This window comes from Lepidochelys kempii, chromosome 1, assembly GCF_965140265.1.
Source record: "Lepidochelys kempii isolate rLepKem1 chromosome 1, rLepKem1.hap2, whole genome shotgun sequence".
NCBI lineage: Eukaryota > Metazoa > Chordata > Testudines > Cheloniidae > Lepidochelys > Lepidochelys kempii.
In genome coordinates this window covers 219,567,908-219,588,045 of record NC_133256.1, presented here as the reverse complement: position 1 = coordinate 219,588,045, position 20,138 = coordinate 219,567,908, and the positions used below count along the sequence as shown (strand labels likewise).

The 20,138-nt window shown below is 44.4% G+C and overlaps 1 protein-coding gene across 4 annotated transcripts; it reads right to left on the bottom strand.

The window, feature by feature from the left end:
• Window positions 1-4,819: 4,819 nt before the first annotated feature.
• Window positions 4,820-18,157, bottom strand: LOC140906001 (very long chain fatty acid elongase 4-like). Of its 4 annotated transcripts, none has more exons than XM_073329491.1 (8): window positions 17,862-18,157; window positions 16,074-16,140; window positions 13,489-13,676; window positions 11,323-11,403; window positions 10,262-10,321; window positions 8,403-8,517; window positions 7,406-7,533; window positions 4,820-5,789 (listed from the first exon to the last, which is right to left on the bottom strand). In XM_073329491.1, exons 1-8 carry the CDS (start codon window positions 18,039-18,041, stop codon window positions 5,619-5,621), a joined length of 990 nt encoding a protein of 329 aa, XP_073185592.1. In that variant the 5' UTR covers window positions 18,042-18,157; the 3' UTR covers window positions 4,820-5,618. The 4 variants fall into 4 exon arrangements, with proteins under 4 accessions (XP_073185592.1, XP_073185601.1, XP_073185609.1 ...); XM_073329500.1 differs by having other exon boundaries at window positions 10,262-10,318; XM_073329508.1 differs by having other exon boundaries at window positions 18,024-18,157.
• Window positions 18,158-20,138: the final 1,981 nt, after the last annotated feature.

The window sequence follows — 20,138 nt, the reverse complement described above, 5'->3', positions numbered from 1 at the left end:
AAGACCCACATCTCCCATTGACTTGAAGAGCAGCAGTGAGTGCCCAGAACTTCTGGAAATCCGGCCACTTACATCCACTTATATAGTGATTTGCATCCGGAGAGCTCAAGGTGCTATACGAAGGAAGACCTAATGAGCCCCATTTTACAAAGGGGAAAATGGAAGTACACAGATATGAAGTAATTTGTTCGATGTTACACAAGAATTCAGCAGCAGAGCGGGCAATAGAATGCAGATTTCCTGATCCAGTGTCTTACGCACTGGCCCACTCTGCCTCTTAAAAAAAAAAAAGAAATAGAAAAAATTTAAAATCAGGCCATCTATTAGACTAGAGTGGTGCTTCTAGGTACTATTTTGTGTATAGGCCATATTTCAATATCATCCTGCTCCCACTGAAATCTGTGGGGGCTTTATCACTGATTTTAGAACAAGCAGGATTGGGCCCAGGGACTATTACAAATCCAGCAGTTACACGGTATTTTCCATTCCACTCTCAAAGCTTTGGCCTCCACCAGACAGCATGAATCTTTCCGACTTGCAAACACATGCCTGATATTTTTAATCTCCATCCTTTTGCTACTTACAGTATATTACTGTGATGTAATCTTAAACTCTAGGGATATGACATTAAAGGGAAATTTACATTTTTTGCTCTTTTTTTTTTTTAAAAAAGAAGGATATACCTCTACTGTCAAGTTTCAACTGTTGCCACCTGACAGGATGCCTAAGTCTGATAATAACAACTTTGATCACCCAGTTTAAATGAAAAAAAGTTGAGTACTGCAAATAAGGAGTTCATGATCACTAATTTAGTCCTAAGTGGAGCACAGGATCTGGTCCAAGAGGTGAATATAGCTGGACCGCTTGGTAATAGCGACCATAATATAATTAAATTGAACATCCCTGTAGTGAGGCAAACACCACAACATCCCAACACGGTAGCATTTAATTTCAGAAAGGAGAACTACATAAAAATGAGGAAGTTAGTAAAACAAAAATTGAAAGGTACAGCACCAAAAGTGAAATCCCAGCAGGCTGCATGGAAACTCTTTAAAGACACCGTAATAGACGTGCAACTTAAATGTATACCCCAAATTAAAAATGAGAATGCAATAAATACAGGTTTGTCATTTATGGGCTATGGATGGGATTTCCAAAGGTGTCTAAGTTCCATTTAAATGACTTTCAGTTAAGTATCTAGATGCTTTGAAAATCCCACTAGACACTAGCTGCATCTTTAAGTGCTTAAATATCTTTGGAAATGAAACTGTCGCTAAGTGACTTAGGAGCACTAAAGAGCCATTCAGTCTTTTTTAGAAAACCCCACCCACATGTCACAGCTGATGTATAGCAGCATTGACTTTCAATGGATCTGTGCCAATTTATACAAACTGAGGATGGAGCCTTATATGGGATTTTATGTAGAAGTATGATTTAATAGTGTAGGCAGTTATCAATGTTGGTCTAAATCTCTTCCAATTCTGAGTGGAAAAATAAGTAATGGTAATAATCATCAGTAACAAAAATTATAAATGGGGAAAGTAAAGATTTTCTGCTTGCTCTAAGAACTGACAGGAGCAATGCCCAATGGGGTAAAAGTAGGGCTGTCGTTTAATTGCGGTTAACTCACACGATTAACTCAAAAAATTAATTGTGACTAATTACAGTTTTAATCACACAGTTAAACAATAGAATACCAAGGGAACTTTATTAAATATTTTGGATAGTTCTCTACATTTTCATATATATTGTATTCTGTGTTGTAATTGAAATCAAAGTGCATATTATTTTTATTACAAATATTTGCACTGTGAAACCAAAAATAGTATTTTTCAATTCATCTCATACAAGTATTGTAGTGAAATCTCTTTGTCATGAAAGTGCAATTTACTGATATAGATTTTTGTTGTTACATAACTGCACTCAAAAACAAAACAATGTAAAACTTCAGAGCCTGCAAGTCCACTCAGTCCTTCTTCTTGTTCAGCCAATCGCTAAGACAAACAAGTTTGTTTACATTTACAGGAGATAATGCTGCCCGCTTTTTATTTACAATGTCACCTGAAAGTGAGAACAGGCATTTGCATGGCACTTTTGTAGCTGTCATTGCAAGGTATTTACATGCCAGATATGCTAAACATTCGTATGCCCCTTCATGGTTCGGCCACCATTCCAGAGGACATGCTTCCATGCTGATGACGCGCCTTAAAAAAAAATGTGTTAATTAAATCTGTGATTGAAACTCCTGAGGGAGAATTGTATGTCCCCCTGCTCTGTTTTACCCACATTCTGCCATATATTTCATGTTATAGCAGTCTTGGATGATGACCCAGCACATGTTGTTCGTTTTAAGAACACTTTCACTGCAGATTTCAGAAAACACAAAGAAGGCACCATGTGAGATTTCTACAGTTAGCTACAGCACTCGACCCAAGGTTTAAAAATCTGAAGTGCCTTCCAAAATCTGAGAGGGATGAGGTGTGAAGCATAGAATCATAGGACTGGAGGGGACCTTGAGAGGTCATCTAGTCCAGTCCCCAGCCTCATGGCAGGACTAAGTATTATCTAGAGCAGGGGCGGGCAAACTTTTTGGCCTGAGGGCCGCATCGGGTTTCAGAAATTGTATGGAGGGCCGGTTAGGGAAGGCTGTGCCGCCGCCCCCTATCTGCCCCCGCTTGCTTCTTGCCCCCTGACAGCCCCACCCCCCAGGACTCCTGCCCCATCCAACCCCTCCTGTTCCCTGACCTCTGCCCCATCCACACACACACACCCCGCTCCCTGTCCCCTGACTGCCCCCAGAACCCCTCCCCCCGACTGCCCCATCCAACCCCTCCTCCTTCCTGACTGCCCCCCCAGGGATCCCTGCCCCCATTCAACCCCCCCCATTCCCCGCCTTCTGACTGCCCCGACCCCATCCAAACCCCCGCCCCCTGACAAGCACCCCAAACTCCCCTGCCCTCTATCCACCCCCCCCCCCCCCCGCCGCAACTCCCTGGCCCCTTACCGCACAGCACAGAGCACCGGCGGCTGGCGACGCTACAGCCGCACCACCCAGAGTGTTGCCCGGCCACCCAGAGCGTTGCGTTAGTGCAGTGTAGTAAATTGCTCTCCGCAACTGCGAGCGGTAGCACATTCCTACGCGGAGCAGTTTAATACACTACACCGGCAGCACGGCACGCTGAGGCTGCGGGGGAGAGGGAAAAGTGGGGAAGGGGCCAGGGGCTGGCCTCCTGGGCCAGGAGCTCAGGGGCCGGGCAGGAGGGTCCTGCGGGCTGGTTGTGGCCTGTGGGCCATAGTTTGCCCACCTCTGACCTAGAGCATTCCCGACAGGTGTTTGTCTAACCTGCTCTTAAAAATCTCCAGTGATGGAGATTTCACAACCTCCCTAGGCAATTTATCCCAGTGCTTAGCCACCCTGACAGTTAAGAAGTTTTTCCTAATGTCCAACCTAAACCGCCCTTGCTGCAATTTAAGTCCATTGCTTCTTGTCCTAGCCTCAGAGGTTAAGAACAAATTTTCTCCCTCCTCCTTGTAACAACCTTTTATGTACTTGAAAACTATTATCATGTCTCCCCTCAGTCTTCTCTTTTCCAGACTAAACAAACCCAATTTTTTCAATCTTTCCTTTTAGGTCATGTTTTTTAGAACTTTAATCATTTTTGTCCCTCTTCTCTGGATTTTCTCCAATTTGTCCACATCCTTCCTGAAATGTGACGCCCAGAACTGGACTCAATACTCCAGTTGAGATCTAATCAGCACAGAGTAGAGTGGAAGAATTACTTGTGTCTTGCTTACAACACTCCTGCTAATATATCCCTGAATGGTGTTCGCTTTTTTGGCAACAGCATTATACTGTTGACTCATATTTAGCTTGTGGTCCACTATCACCCCCAGATCCCTTTCCGCAGTACTCCTTCGTAGGCAGTCATTTCCCATTTTGTATGTGTGCAACTGATTGTTCCTTCCTAAATGGAGTACTTTGCATATGTCCTTATTGACTTTCATCCTATTTACTTCAGACCATTTCTCCAGTTTGTCCAGACGACTTTCAATTTTAAACCTAACTTCCAAAGCACTTGCAACCCCTCCCAGCATGCTTTCAGAAGTCTTAAAAGAGCAACACTGATGTGGAAATTACAGAACCTGAACCACCAAAAAAGAAAATCAACTTTCTGCTGGTGGCATCTGTCTCAGATGATGAAAATGAAGATGCATCGGTCTGCACTGCTTTGGATTGTTATTGAGCAGAACCCGTCATCAGCATGGACGCATGTCCTCTGGAATGGTGGTTGAATCATGAAAGGACATATGAACCTTTAGCGCATCTGGCATGTAAATACCTTGCACCGTCAGCTACAACAGTGCCATGAAAACGCCAGTTCTCACTTTCAGGTGACATTGTCTCCTGCAAATGTAAATAAACTTGTTTGAGTGATTGGCTGAATAAGAAGTAGGACTGAGTGAACTTGCAGGCTCTAAAATTTTACATTGTTTTATATTTGAATGCAGTTATTTTGTACATAACTCTACATTTGTAAGTTCAACTTTCATGATAAAGAGATTATACTACAGTACTTGCATTAGGTGAATTGAAAAATACTATTTTTTTTGTTATTTTACCATGCAAATATTTATAATTAAAAATAAATATAAAGTGAGCACTGTACACTTTGCATTGTGTGTTGTAATTGAAATCAATATATTTGAAAATGTAGAAAACATCCAAAAATATTTAAATAAATGATATTCTATTCCATTTAAATAAATGGTATTCAATAAGAATTCCACTGTTGTTTAACAGTGCGATTAATTGCATGATTAATCACGATTAATTGTTTAATTGCTTGACATCCCTACTAAAAAGTTATTGCTTTAGCGTTACAACAATAATCAAAAGATAAATACATGCAAGGCAGAAAATGGTATGTTAATATGTTTTCCTTCATCACATTAATTTCTTACTTAGGGTGAAAGTCAGTGCTGTCTTGACAGCTCTGGGGTCCGACGACCTTTTTTGAGCCAGAGAGCAAGTTCAGCAGCACAGCAAGTTTCCTGTGGTTAGTGCCTGATTCTCCTCTCACTTACACTGGTGTAAACTGAAGTCAGTGGGGTTACACACTTGTGAAAGAGAGAGCAGGATGAAGTCCACTCTCTGCTCGTGTGCTCCGGATATGGAGGGATAGAATATGGAGAGAGACTACATGCTCCCTGATATGGAGGGATGACAAGCTAGTACATTCTCGAATCCCAGTGAGTTCCTGGCCTCTGCTGTTACTTGTAACAAATATGTCAACTGTGCTTTGGACACTTACCTGCTAGCACTGGACCTGAGACAAACAACCAGTTTCACACAGGCCACCAAATGTTGGTGACTATCATCTATCAGCTTGGCTTATATTTGTACCAATGTTCAATAAGCAAACATCAGTACTTCATTACTTGTCTTCTGAGCCCTCTAGTTCCTTTTCCCTTCCCAACTGATAATGATAAGGCAGCCAAGAATCTTCTTGTATGATCCTCCCTCACCCTCTCCAAATACATCTTCTAAGTGGAATCGAGGAAGAGGCAATGGAGTATATGTGAATTCTGGCAATGTCCTCAGACCATGTCCCTCTCCTTCATGTTAGTTTCTCCCACTTCCCCCTGGTGTAGGTCCAGTAGTAGAAGTTCAGGAAGAGAACAATGAGGCTGAGGATGTAGAGGAAGACTGCAATATTGAAGCCTTTGGGGAATGGGCACTCTGTGAAGAGGTTATAGGAGGAGTGAACGGCGATGGCCACAAATTGGCACTGCCAGTGAGGGAAAAAAACAGAAGCAGGATTAGAGATGCTACATAGCAAAATAGTCAAACTACAACTGACTATTGGTTCTTCCAGTCCAGCATCCTCCACTAGCCACATCACAACAGACCATTGGTCCACTCAGTCCAGAACAAGCCTTCTTTTAGACTGGAGCAGGTCAGATATCCCATCTCCCACCATAGTGGAGGAAACCATTTATTCACCAAGTCCAATATTCAGCTTCTATCATATTGAAGGATATCATGGGTCCATGAAGTACTGGATCCTGCCCACTGCCATGGGGGAGCAGGAAATTAGTTCATAAAGTTTAGTATCCTGCCCCATGCCATTCAAGAGCAGATCACTAGTCAGTCTTCTTTTGTGTCCCTTCTCTGCTACTGTCCAGTAACTGATGCTTTGGGATAGGTGTCTGAAGGTAAGGAGAATCCTTCCTTTCACCAGATGGTGTTCAGATTATACCTTTAAACATTTGGATTGAGAGCCCTTTACATTTTATCTTAGCCAGTGTAACTGCAGCTATTACTCTTATTCATGTAAGCATCAATCCATTTTTTATCTTACTAAGCCATTTGCCTTAATATCTCGCAGCATGGAGTTCTATACATTGAATGTATGTTGTGTAAACATGTATTTTTAAATCTTTCATTCATGCAGTGCCTTCTTGTCCCTGTATTACAGCACATGGTAAAAAAGAGCTCTGTAACAGGCTTCTTTACACCCTTTATTATTTTAACTTTACAATATCTCCTCTTACTCTTCTTTAGTAACTAAATAATCCTAGTCTTCCTAATCTCTCTTTGTATGTGGAATTAACTCCCCGCTCCCCCAGGCACATGGCTGTAATCATTGCCCTTCTCTGGACTATTTCTATTTATGTCGTAGCCTTAAGCAACCAGAGAAACACATGGTTGAAATGTCAGGATTTGCCACATCCTCAGAGATGAGGAAAGGAGAAAGCCAAGAGAAAACAATTTAGGAGATAAGGCCTACCATTTTTGTGTTTTGTTTTTTAAACCTGGGTACATACAACTTAAATCCACACTGAGGAATCAAAATAAAAGGAGGTCTGATTTCCACAGTTACTGGACAACCACAGCTCCCACAAACTCCAGTGATCACTCAACACTTCCACACACAAAAATCAAACTACTTGTTAAGGACTTTGGGGGTGGGGAGGTGGGGTATGGAAACAGCCACCATACATAAGAAGTCAAGTCTTTCTGACGAGGAATCAGTGGTTGGAATGATCTTCCCCCAGAATCCTTAGCTGAAATGTACTATGCTGTGATGCAGAAAACTCTTTTATAAATTGGGGTGGGGAGGGTAACGGACGTGTAAAAGTCTTCTGCCTGTTTTCTTCCCCTTGTGGGGATAAAACTTGTCTGGAAAAAGTCACTGTAAGTATTGAAATGTCTCTTGGCTTATTCCTGAGTACCACTCAACCCAGACTTCTCCCTGATCAATTGCAGTAGGACACCTAGGGAGATGGCCATTCCAGTAGGTTAGACCAGGGATGAGAGAGCCAGGGAGGGGACAGACAGAAAACTGGTGCCACCCTATCCCAGGGCTGGAGAGGGAGGAGGTGGATGTATGGAATTAATTACCAGCTGCAGGATGGTAAGGTAGCGTTTCCACCACAGGTAGCGCTGCATTTGTGGTCCCAGGCTGGCCAGCCCATAATACAGGTACATGAAGATGTGCACGAAGGAGTTCAACATCCCAATGAAGAAGGCTGTGGGATAGAGAATACAGGAAAGCAGGAAGAACAAGGCACACAGAGTCTATCAGACTCATCCTCCTGTACTGACAGACACAGTTCCCTAGGTAACATGTCCAAAATATTGTTCCCTTGTGACACCCTTCATTTACTAAACATCACCAAGAATGCCCTAGAAACATGACCCATCATCCTATACCATCTCACACCCTCCAAGGAGCACCCTACACCACCCTGCTCCCTCTGTGTGGGCCCGAGCCATAACTGGTTTCTAGAAGGAACAGACAGGAGGTCCAAAGACAGAGGAGGGAATGCTGGATTGGATAGTGCAGATCACTCAGATACCAAGGCCTTTTACAAAACTGCTTCCCATGCAAAAGCACCATGAATTCCTATGCCAAGCTTGGCTCTATAGTTCTAGCATTGTGCATTAGGGTGGATTAGTCAGAGGGGGCAGTCAGGCTAGACAGGGAGTGGGGAATAGTCAGGATATGAGCTAGAGAGTGAATGGGACAGTCTGGATCTTGGCACAGCAATGAATGGGACAGGCCCTAGCTGAACAGAGAATGAGGGCAGTCCTGCTCTGGGAAGGAAAACAAGTAGGTGCAAACTTAGGCTTTGAACTTGGTGTTCTCATTTCTGTCTGGGCAGTGAATGGGGCAGTCTTGTCCTGGATGAGGCAGTGATTAGAACAGTCTAAAGGTGGACAGGACAGTCCAAAAAAGCATCCAACAGGTGTCAGTGGTGATACCCTCGTCTCTCACTACCAAAGTGGATAATGTACAGTGAGGTTTCTGTCCACTAACCAGTCAAGATGCAGGGTTCAGATTATCTCCAGAACAAGAGAGAGGGAGACAAAGTATGCCCAGTGAAGCAAAGCTTACCCTGTCCTCCAGGCACGTATTTGACACCAGCCCACCAGTTGAAGAGCATGGTGCCATGATGATACACATGCAGGAAAGTCACCTGCTCAGGCTTCTTGCGCAGGATGAAGAAGACCTGAAAGAAGTCAGAAGAGAGAAAATCTTGAGTTCTTCTGTATGTATAGACAGGGCCTAGGAGTACAAGGGGCTACGGGTGGCCGGCACTTGACCTGAAGCACCCCAACTCCATTCCGCTTGCATCTTGGTGACATATCATCCTTCCCTTTAGAAGCCAAGCTGAAGACTGGCAAATCCAACACACACACGGACCTTATGCTATTTGGAAGAGGAGAGGCCTTCCACAAAGCCTCAGCCATCTGTACCTTGGGATTCCACTGCAGACTCTCTCAGTGGTTACCCACACAGATGGGCCCAAGACACAACATCTGGATCCAGACCTGAACATCCATGTAGTTTGGAGGTGTCTGGATCTCGGGTTTTGTTTGAGGTCCATGATGCAGAAGCACAAGTTACATATAGTCTACTAGCACCGGACACAGATCTCCAGGGGAGGCATCACATTGAGCAGCCAGGCTCTGATGGTGTTCCCATTAGGAAAGAGGGTGATATCAATCAATCATATGCTGCTTTGTCACTACCAGGAAGAACTGCTTTCTGGGCAGTGGTGACTGGGATGATTTGTTTGGTGTTTGTCCTGCTCTGAGCAGAGGGTTGGACTAGATGACCTCCTGAGGTCTCTTCCAACCCTGATCTTCTATGATTCTATGACTGGGGGAACAGCCCATATCTGCTACTCAGAATGCAGAGGGGTAGGCCAGCCCATTAGCCATGCAACTTTCACTCCAGTTGATCCAGTTCATAGGCAGTCCCTACACTAATAAAGTCTGGGCATAGAGGGTGTCAAAGTATTCCCCAGCCAGGATCGGTTCTAGGGGTTCTAGGCAATCCAGCAAACACCCTGCCCTTGCTGACCAGTTCCCACATAGGGTCCAGTATGCCATTTGAGGTGCAAGGGAAGGTCTGGTATATTACTATGGAACAGTTGGCCTCCATGATGGAAATTCAAGGTGAAACTCACCCGGGGCACAAACCCTTATCCCAGGATCAACGGCCTGGAATAATCTCATCTTGTCAATGCACATGCAGCAGTGGAGAGTCTGGGGCACCTGCATAGTCCTAGGCTGTTTACTCTTCAGCTTAATATCATACGTTAGTCAGAGGGACAATGACTAGCCTCGGTCTCCTGCAAAACGGGCAGACGCTACAATAGATTTGACTAATTGGTGAAATTAACCCTGCACCCACATTTGGGGAGTGGACTCTCCCAGCGTGTGGGTGTGTAACCTCACCAGTCCCTCTCCCACCCACCCACCGCTCAGGTTCAGATTTCTCCTTTTGGCCCTGCATGAACCCCTGACAGTCTGAGCTACCTAAACATCAGAAAGTGTGTGCTTGTGTAAAGGGGGCTGATCCTAGATTTAAAGGGAACGTCCACTCAGAGAATATGATGTCAGGTATGCAGTCATTGGGACAGAAAAGGCACAGCCAGTGCTTGGAAAGAAACTTACTGGGCTGATGCCAGTGGCAAGGCTAGAAGCTTGAAGGCAAGTGGTTTCCATATGACACTACCCTGAAGCTGTGTCCTCATCCCATGACAGTGTCAGGATTTATTCCCTGAAGCATGCAGACAGCGTGTGTGTGAGAGAGAGAAAGTGAGTGTGTACTGAAAGGCATCAGCCACATACAGAATAAATACAGCGCATTGGCCTTGGCACCATGTCTTTGTCCCATGAGGGGGCTCAGAGCCAACGGTTTATTACAGAGCCTCAGCCCCGTTATTTTGGCCAGGCCCACCTTACCGTATCAAGCAGCTCGATGACTTTGGAGAAGAAGAACCACCAACACACTCTCGCCATCTGCTGGAAAAGAGAAGGAAATGCCATCTGATACCGAGACAAAAATCCTTGTTCAACACATATCTGTCCGCCTGAGGGAACAGCGACACTTAAAACGCTATCGCAGCACAGCTGCAGCCTCGCAGCTGCGCCGTTGTAGTGCTTCAGTGTAAACACGCACTACAATGACGGCAGGGGTTCTCCCATTGCTATAGGTAATCCACCTCCCCGAGTGATGGATCAAGGCATTTGGAATAATTCTTCCAAGCACTGTCTACACTGGGGGTTAGGCCAGCATAGCTGTGTCTCTGGGGAGGGTGGATTTTTCACACCCCTGAGAGACATAGCTATGCTGATGTATGTTTTCAGTACATTGTCCCCTGAGGGTCTTATACGGCTGACGTTCTTCATTGTATCTGACTGTCTTCTACATAAAATCTATAGGTATAGTGAAGTTCCGAGTGGACTTTATGGATCTCCCTTTTCACAGGTAAACATTTAGCCTGCATTATTTATTTTGGTTGGTTGGTTAGTTGATTTGCTTGTTTATTTTTGGTGGGGCAAGGGCAGAGTATCATTTCATTGATTGCCAAGTATTTTCAGCCTCCTGGCAAAGCAGTGGACTCATCAGCATGGGAGGCGGGCCCAAGCCACAAATCCAGATCCACACCTATACTCATTCAAAGCCTGGCTGTATTTGCAGACAAATAGGAACATGGCAAAATTACAGAATTATCAACAAAAATCATGGATTTTGTAATGAAAATTACTGAATCCATAAGCTTTTATGAACCTCAGGTAGACAATACAGGCTTATCCATGTGCCATGAGTTAGAGAGATTCCTTGAGCGGTGAAGCAAATCTTTTAGTGAAATGGATTTGAAAGTAGAGGAATAGGAGCAAAAGCCTTCTTAGGACATGCAAAGGTAGCCAGAGTGCAGTTTGGCACCATTCTTCCAGCAAAGCAACCCATCTATCTCTGAAGAATGAGAGGGACCAAAGACTAGTTCTGTATGAAACTGTACCCTCATTCCCAACTTGCTTTGGGTGTAATCCACTGGCTGACACAGGTAACTGTAGTTGGCCAAGACTGAAGTTACGAGGAACTGAAAGAAAAGAAAAGAAAAAAAAACTAATAGGAGAAACCCATTTTCTGTCCTGCATCTATCCCATCTTTCATATTCCCTTGGTCTCAAGGAGATTTACATTGTAATGCTAGGTAACCAGTCCCAATCCAGCACAGGCTGATAGTGATTCAAATTCATCACTACAGCTACAAATATTTGCAGATTTTTTTTCTATCTGTCAGAATCTGAAAGTGAATTTCTATATGATCATGTTTGTTACCCATTGCCCCAGATATTTGAGTTCTTGAGCTTTTCTAGAATGAAGAGTGAATTATAAGCTTGAGAATTCTCTGAAAGCAAATTTTGAATTGCGTATTGGACTGTAAACCTCATCGTTCCTTTTGTGTTGGTAAGTTGCATTTGTCATCTAATTAGGGAGCTGAAACCACACCACATGGCCCCTATAACTGACTGGTCAAGGATGAGAAGCGAATATTCACTTTTACCTGGTTGTGAGCAATCTTTAGGACTCAAACTGTTTGCTAAATACATTTGCAATTCTTTCTGAATAAGTGTGAGAATGTCATGATGCTTCTGAAAACAGTAAATAAAAAGCCAAGTTCATTAGTTAGATCATTCATTTCAAATGTACTCAGCTCTAGTCATCTGGTGGGTATTCAGTGACGCACATGAAAAGAGTTGGTAGATCTCAGTTCGGTTCCTAACGGAAAGTTGCCCATCCACAAACCCCAACAACAATACAAATAAACATCCCTTCTACTACCAGTGGCATTAATTTGCACCCTTGTTGGAGGTCTCAGCAAACATAATTGCAAGAGTTTGGAAAATAAAATTCCTCTCACACCCTCACAGATAGAACTGGTCAGGCTGAGGCACAATGTATGGGACAAATGTACATCATGTGTTCTGTAGCTGCTACATAACAGATATTATATTCCAGGTTTGTCATTAAGAAACCTTTCACCAGCATTAATTCTCCGAAACTCGAAGGGATGGTGTATTAAGCAAGGTTGAAACATGGGAGAAATTGTGTTTGCCATAAAGGGTATGTCTATACTACAACTAAAAACCCATGGCTGGCCCAGGAGTGCGGGGCTCAGGCTAAGGAGCTGTTTAACTGTGGTGTAGACATTCAGGATCAGGCTGCAGCCTGGGCTCTAGGACCCAGAGAGATGGGAGGGTCCCAGACCTCAGGCGGCAGCCCGAACCAGAACATGTACACTGCAATTAAACAGCCCCTTAGCCCAAGTCAGTGGGCACAGGCTAGCCATGAGTTTTTAGCTGCAGTATAGACATGCCCCATGTTGCAACCTTCCCTAACGCGGGTGTCTAATTGCAGTGTAGAAATACCCACAGAGCAGTGGTTCTCAAAGATATTTGATCGCGCCCCCTTCTTTGTGTCTGTAGTAGTTTATGCCCCACCCCCACCCCCCTCCGGGCGCCTGTCCAGCAGCTGCCACTCGTCGGCCACCCAGCTCTGAAGGCAGCGCCGCCACCAGCAGCAGCACAGAGGTAAAGGTGGCAATACCAGACCAGACCACCCTTACCTCTGCGCTGCTGCTGGCAGCAGTGCTGCCTTCAGAACCGGGCACCCAGCCAGCAGCTGCTGCTCTCCAGCCACTCAGCTCTGAATGTGTGCAGTAAGTTTTTTCCCCTAACGTTTCCCCCCCCCCCCCGGCCCTCCAGAATACATTCCGTGCCCCCTCAGTTTGAGAGCCTCTGCCATAGAGGATTCACCACAATACATATTTTACAGAGTAGAATGTGCCCTCTAGTGGCAGAATGAAAACATATCCTCGTCACCTGTTCATCAGAAAGAAAAGGAGTTCTTGTGGCACCTTAGAGACTAACCAATTTATTTGAGCATAAGCTTTCGTGAGCTGCAGCTCACTTCATTGGATGCAAGCTCACGAAAGCTTATGCTCAAATAAATTGGTTAGTCTCTAAGGTGCCACAAGTACTCCTTTTCTTTTTGAGAATACAGACTAACACGGCTGTTACTCTGAAACCTGTTCATCAGAGAAGGAGTTTAAAGGGCTCCTGCTTCAAATCCCCCCCCCCCCCCAAATGTTTATCCAAATGGAGCTGATCCATTATCCTTACCTCATAGAACATATAGATTGACAGAGCCACCAAGGTCAGATTATAGGCAGTCAGTAGACCCTTTAGCCTCAGTGGCTCCCACTTCCGCATGAGGCGTGGTCCCAATGCCACAAATACGAGGTAGAGGGTGAAGAGCAGTGTGACTGGAAGAGGAGAGTAAACCAGGAGCCAGGGGTCTGTCCTTGGGTCTGCAAGGCAAAACACATTGCACAAATGCAAAGAACAGTGTGGCTTGTGGACCTTGAGAGGAAAATAGACTTTATATCTAAATAAACTGCTCCTGTCTTGGTTTTAGTTTATCCCCTCCATCCCTGGGGTCTGCCATATTTTTTCTGTCTCCCAGATAACCCGCACACTATTTTTGTTCCTCTTACACTCCATCTCATAGCACAGTGTTTTGGCAGAAGAAGGTTGAACACTTCTCTGTTAGTGCTGCCATGAGGAGGTAGCTCAGCAGGATTACAGCCCTGCCATCCCCCAAAAGTACTGCCTTAAACCTAACATGTAGCACTCTATGATACACCAGCCATAGAACCCACACCCAGGTCCACAAAGACATCTCAGTCCTCATTCACTGATTCTCCTATTCTTCCAGACCTGACCGTCCACATAGCTTTGCCAATGTGCCTCAGCATCCCCTTATCTTTCCCATCCTTGAGTTCCACATGCAGCCTCTACCAATGGCCCCCAATCCTGCCCTGCTGCCCCCTGATTTTCCAGCCTTGGACTCCCCATACAGCACTGCCAATGCCCCTCAGTCCTGCCCTGCAGCACCCCTGCTATTCTAATCCTGGGCTCCCCACACATATAGCTCTGCCAATAAATGTCAGCCCTCACCCATTATCCCGGTGCTGAAGATCCACACAACACAGCCAGTTTGTTTCATCACCTCCTTTCTTTTCCATTCACCCATTCCTTACACAGCGCTGGCAATGCTCCATAGTACTGACCTTCTCAGCTCCCTGTCCTTCAGATCTCCTGTCTACACAGATATCTGCTTGTTATATCCCTGTTACTCCTGCCATGGACTCTGGTGCCAGAACTCTTCTAATATTCTACTTCTGGGTTCCACAGTCTGCCAGTGCTCCTAAATCTCCACTCAGAAGCCCTTCTGCTATTCCAGTCCTGGGACCCACACAGCTCTGGCAACATGCCTCTCAACTTGCCTGTAGAATTCCCTCTTTTTTAGTCTCGAGCCCCCACTCTGCCACTCAATGCTCCTGAAGCCAGATTTCAACCTTCTCTTATTATCCAAATCCTGGGCCAGCACACAGAGCTGCCAATACACCTTAATTCTGATCTGTAGCATATTCCACTCCTGACATGCCATGCTACTCTGCAGCACCTCCTGTTATTCCAGTCCTGGATCTCTCCTAAGTACACCCTGATGACTCTGCAAACATTGTTCACTGGTTTGTCTCAACATTTCACTTGCTACCCGAGGTAGGATTGTACCTGGGTCTTCAGCAGTCAAAACCTGAACTCTAACCACCTGGTCTATCAAGCCTGGCCATGACATACCTATGTACGTTTTAAGACGTCACTTTCAGAGTTTACAAGCAGCAAGGTGCACTTCTTGCTGGACAGACTTTCAGAGCCCCGCGCTGAACCCATAAAGGGCTGCCTTCTTTAACCTTAATCCGGTGTCAAGAAAAAAGTTACATTAACTGTAATTTGAACCCCAAATGCATTCAGAAACCAAAAACAATTCTTTAAAGTTTTAGGTGAAAAGACTTTATCTAAACAGCAAATTGAAAGAAAGGAGTTGCAGTCACTGTGAACCAATATGCACTAGTCACTCATCCCTGGAATACCTTCTACTTAGGGTGACTGTATGCAGTAACCATTGTTGATACAATGCATTTTCAGTTAGCATATGCAATGCCTAGAACAGCATAGCTGGATAGCCACTAGTTCATGAGGTGTCACAACATACATCCTTGTGGGGTATAATATTACCCCACATATGCATCATCAGTTCAAACATGCAAGTTACATTTATGCAAAAAAACCTAGCCTGTTAAGTGTGGAGACAGTTACCAGTATTACAATACTAGACAGATATTGTCACTGGAAGCAAACATGTATACATAGAACTACTAAAAATACAGTATAACAGTGCAGCACGTTTGGGGTACACTTGTACCCCACGTGCTTTTTGATGCAGAAAAGGTGTTTTTATGCTAAATTAAAATTTTCATTGAATTGTGTACATGTGCTTAGGTGACAAAGTCTAAAACAGTATAATTGGAGGACCACTACTTCATGAATTATCAGAACATGTATGCTCGTGGTGCACAACATTACCCTACAAATGTGGATGAGGGTTAAAGGGTTTTCCTTTGCGAGAATGAAGATGCTTAAATCCCTACCCTCACCCCACAAGCTGGTGTTTCCCTGTGCTGTAGCTCAGGGCTCTAAAGAAGCTCAAGATCTTGGTAGGGAAAAGAGAGATTTTTCCATGTGTCCAGGGAAAGAAAGTGAGCTCAAGTGGGGGACAATTCTTATTAATGGTTTGTACTTTCCATAGTGCCACCTAATGATATCCTTGGGCAATTCCCATGCAAGGCAGCTTCTCCACCTACCTCCATTTTCAAGGGCCCATTTGTAGAACTCTTGAATTTTCTGCCAAGTTGAAGCCATCCCGGATCCCTGAACAGAAAGCAAAATAAGATTCAACTTGTCTGTGATCACCTAACCCCATTTATGCCACCCCAGGCTCCAAGTCCTGCAGTGTGCAGAGCCTTCTGGTTACTCATAGACACAGGTTTAGGACTCAAGCTGGTCAAAAAAAATTGAGGGAAAAGAGAATTAGCAATTTAAAAAAATTACAATTTAAAATTGTGTTGAAATTTCAACAAATTTTCATAGAATTATGGAAGTGTTAGGCTGGAAAGGACCTAGACAGGCCATCTACTGTAGCCTCCTGCACCTGAGGCAGGACCAGATATACCTGGACCATCCCTGATAGGAGTTTGTCTAACATATTCTTTAAAACTTCCTGAGATGGCTGATAGAACAAGGAGATCCAGGACTTCTGCTCTGCTCCAGGCAGGAGTGTGTCTAGGTATAGTTCTCTGTCTGTGCTGAGCAGGCATAGTTGGATGCTTGAAATATGGGCTAGTGGGTATGCTTGCCAAGGTGTTCAACTGGGGAAAAGGTATTTAAAAAAAACAGCATTTTTCTTTTAAAGGGGAAGGAGGGGATTCTGGCATCTGTGACCCCTGGACAGTGGAGTTCAGAATAGAGAATGCAGTGGCGACTATTGTGGGGACAGGGGCATTGTGGAACAGCTGCTGGAGGACTGTTAGAATTGACACAGGTAATTCAGTGTCTACACTAGCACTACATTGGATGGAAGAAGGTAGACTTTGGCTTTGCGTTATTGGGGGTGTTGTTATTGCATTGATATAACTGGGTGCCTCCATCACAACTTCCCTTGGAAGCAAGTAGGCACAGGATCTTCTGCCAGCTCTCTAGCCAACCAGTGGTGTGGCGAGGGTGGAGAGACTAGCTTCTCCTTTCTGCTTATCCCCAGCTGACCAGGGCTCCAGGGTCAGAGCCAGCCTTCCCAGCACTGCTATTTATCTGTGGAGGTGGGTTCCACAGTGACAACAGCTGCAGGTCTATCTGCATACAGGTGCTTTAGACTGGTATAAGTGTATCTACACTAGGGGTTGTACAGGTGCAACTATTTCGGGGGGGGGGAGTGAGGAAAGACACCTCTAACTGACATAGTGTACTAGTACAAAAACGAGGACTAGACCAGGCTTGAGACTATGGGCCAAATACTGTTCTCATTTACATCATTGCAAATCTGGAGGAAAACCTTTACAGTTAAAGGTCTCATTACAGATTTACATTGGTGAAACAGAGCCAAATTTGGCTCTCCCTACTTAGGTGTTTATAGCGCTCCTAACACCTGAGAACCTAGATGCAATCTGACAGGCACCCAATCATACTCTAAAACGTACATAGCAATCACCCTCGAAGACACACCCAAGACTCTTTCTCTCTCCCACACATGTAGCAATCACACGCACCTCCACTTTCATTTTGTCATTCTCACACACACACCCCGGCATTGATACCCTCTGACACGATCACTTATATACACACTGCGACACAAAAGGTACACGCTCACATCACCTGGACAGAAATCTCCAGCAGAGATCTGTCAAGGGATTAACAGCTGACTCTGAGTCAAACCAAGGAGGATTTCTTTGTGGTTATTTATATATATATATATAGATAGATACACACACACACACTTTACATACAGCCCAGCCTGCTCCACTCCAGCTCCTTTTCTTCCACAACAGTGAGCTGAACCCCCAAGTGAAAGAGAACCCCATTACATAGAGCAGACTTACCATTCCAGGGGAGATACTGTAACTTCTCTCTTTTTCCAGGAATACCGTCAGGGTGCAGAAACCTTTGTAGTCCCGCCTGACACACCCCAGAGACAGCAGAACAAAGAGCTGCCAGAGTCTGTGCCATTGAGCAGGCACCTTGTCATATTTCCCTCTCCTCACCTGAAGAAGGTGTCTCATCCGCTGGGTTCCCACACAGATGCTCTGAATTCTGGCTCCTTGACAAGATTCAGGGTGTGATGTTCACCACCAGTGACTGTGAGCTGCAAGCACCACCATTGCTGAAGGCCGTCTCTGACTTTGCCGGATCTGGAGTTACATCACATTCCCCTCCCCAACCCCGTTTCCCTGCTCCTCACGTGCTTTGTCAGATTAAGGGACTGGAAGGGCTGAGAAAACAAAGGTTGAACTGGGCTGAGCTTCCATAGGAATGAACCTCTGACCTTCAGCCTCGTGCCTGGGAATGATGCCAAGTCTTCATGTTCAGAACCATGAAAGCCTTCTGTATTCTGCCTCAGGGGCATGCTGTGGCAGCTTTTCAAACCCTGAGAGATGGGGAAGGGTGGGGCGACTTGATTGGGCAAAACTGGAAAAAGTACTGTTGGCAGCACTCTTACAGAACGCTCCCTCCCACCCCCACCCCGCTGGAAGATTTGTTAAATGGAATTTTCCATCTCCAAAAGTAACATGTCCAAACCAGATGATGGCAGCAGAGAAAGTGCTGAGAGCACTCAGCAAATAAACCCTCACTGGGATGTGGGATGGGGACACAGAGCATCTCCTTCATTATTTCCAGCCTCCATCCTTGGGGGGAAGCATCATGGACCATCTTTAAATGAGACAGGGAGAACTCCCTGCACAATCACCAACTTTCATTCTTCAGGTGTTTTAAGGTGGGTTCAATGCTACCACCAATGAGCACTGGCTGGAAATTCCCCCTCTGTGATCTCCAGCTTCCATTCCTGAGAGCAGGATTAACTCTTTGGAATCTATGATTTTCCCAGTGAATGTGTAATATCATGAGATTCATAGCTTCCAAGGCCAGAAGGGGACATTGTGAATAATTCCTAGAGCAGATCTTTTAGAAAAACTTCCCATCTTGATTTAAAAACTGGCAGTCATGGAGAATTCACCCGATACTTGATCAGTTTTTCCAATGGTTAATTAATCTCACAGTGAAAAAAATTACACCTTATTTCCAGTCTGAATTTATTTAGCTTCAACTGCCAGCCATTGGGTCATGTTATACCTTTCTCTGATAGAGCAGAGAGCCTATTTTAAAATATTTGTTCCCCATATTGGTACGTTAGATTCTAATCAAGTCACCCTTTAACCATCTCTTTGTTAAGCTAAATAGATAGACTTAAAAAACTCAATCCCTATAAAGCATGTTTTCTAATCCTTTAATCATTCTCGTGGCTCTTCTCTGAACCTTTGCCAAAACATGGTATTCCAGCAGTGGTCACAAGACTGCCAAATACTGACATAAAATAACCTCTGTCCTCATACTCAAGATTTCATTGTGTATGCATTGCAGGATCGCATTAGCCCTTTTGGTCACAGCGTTGCACTAGGAGTTCATGTTGAGCTCCAAATCTTTTTCAGTCACTGCTCTCTAGGACAGAGTCTCCCACTGTGCGTTGTGCAGGAGGTCAGATTAGATTATCATAATGGTCCCTTCTGACCTTAAAGTCTATGATTCTATGATTATGTAAGCATGGTTTACATTCTTTGTTCCTAGAAGTATACATTTACATTTAGCCATATTTAAATGCATATTGTTTGCTTGCGCCCAGTTTACCAAGTGATCCAGATTGCTCTGTCCTCTTCATTATTTAACACTCTCCCAATTTTTGTCATCTGCCAACTTTATCAGAGATGATTTTATGTTTTCTTCGAGGTCATTCATAAAAAGGTTAAATAGCATAGGGCCAAGAACAGATCCCTGCGGGATCCCACTAAAGCATACCTATTCAATGATGATTCCTCATTTACAATTCAATTTTGAGACCTATCAGTTAGCCAGTTTTTAATCCATTGAATGTATGCCATGTTAATTTGATATCTTTCTAGATTTTTTTAAATCAAAATGTAATGTGCTAGCAAGACAAATGTCTCATAGAAGTCTACATATATTACATCTACACTATTACCTGTATCAACCAAATTTGTAATCTCAGAGGTTAACATTCCTTCACCCCCATATCACTTCCACATGCTTATTACTAGACATACCACAAACCACTCGGAAGAGCAAAAACATGTAGTCTAATCTCC

Bases quoted from the DNA above. Each gene is read 5' to 3' on its own strand.
- LOC140906001 (XM_073329491.1), bottom strand. From the start codon at position 18,041: ATGAGACACCTTCTTCAGGTGAGGAGAGGGAAATATGACAAGGTGCCT. The intron at 16,141-17,861 runs GTAAGTCTGCTC...CTTTCTGTTCAG, and splicing joins ACAGTATCTCCCCTGGAATG to GGATCCGGGATGGCTTCAAC. The intron at 13,677-16,073 runs GTAGGTGGAGAA...TTTGCCTTGCAG, and splicing joins ATGGGCCCTTGAAAATGGAG to ACCCAAGGACAGACCCCTGG.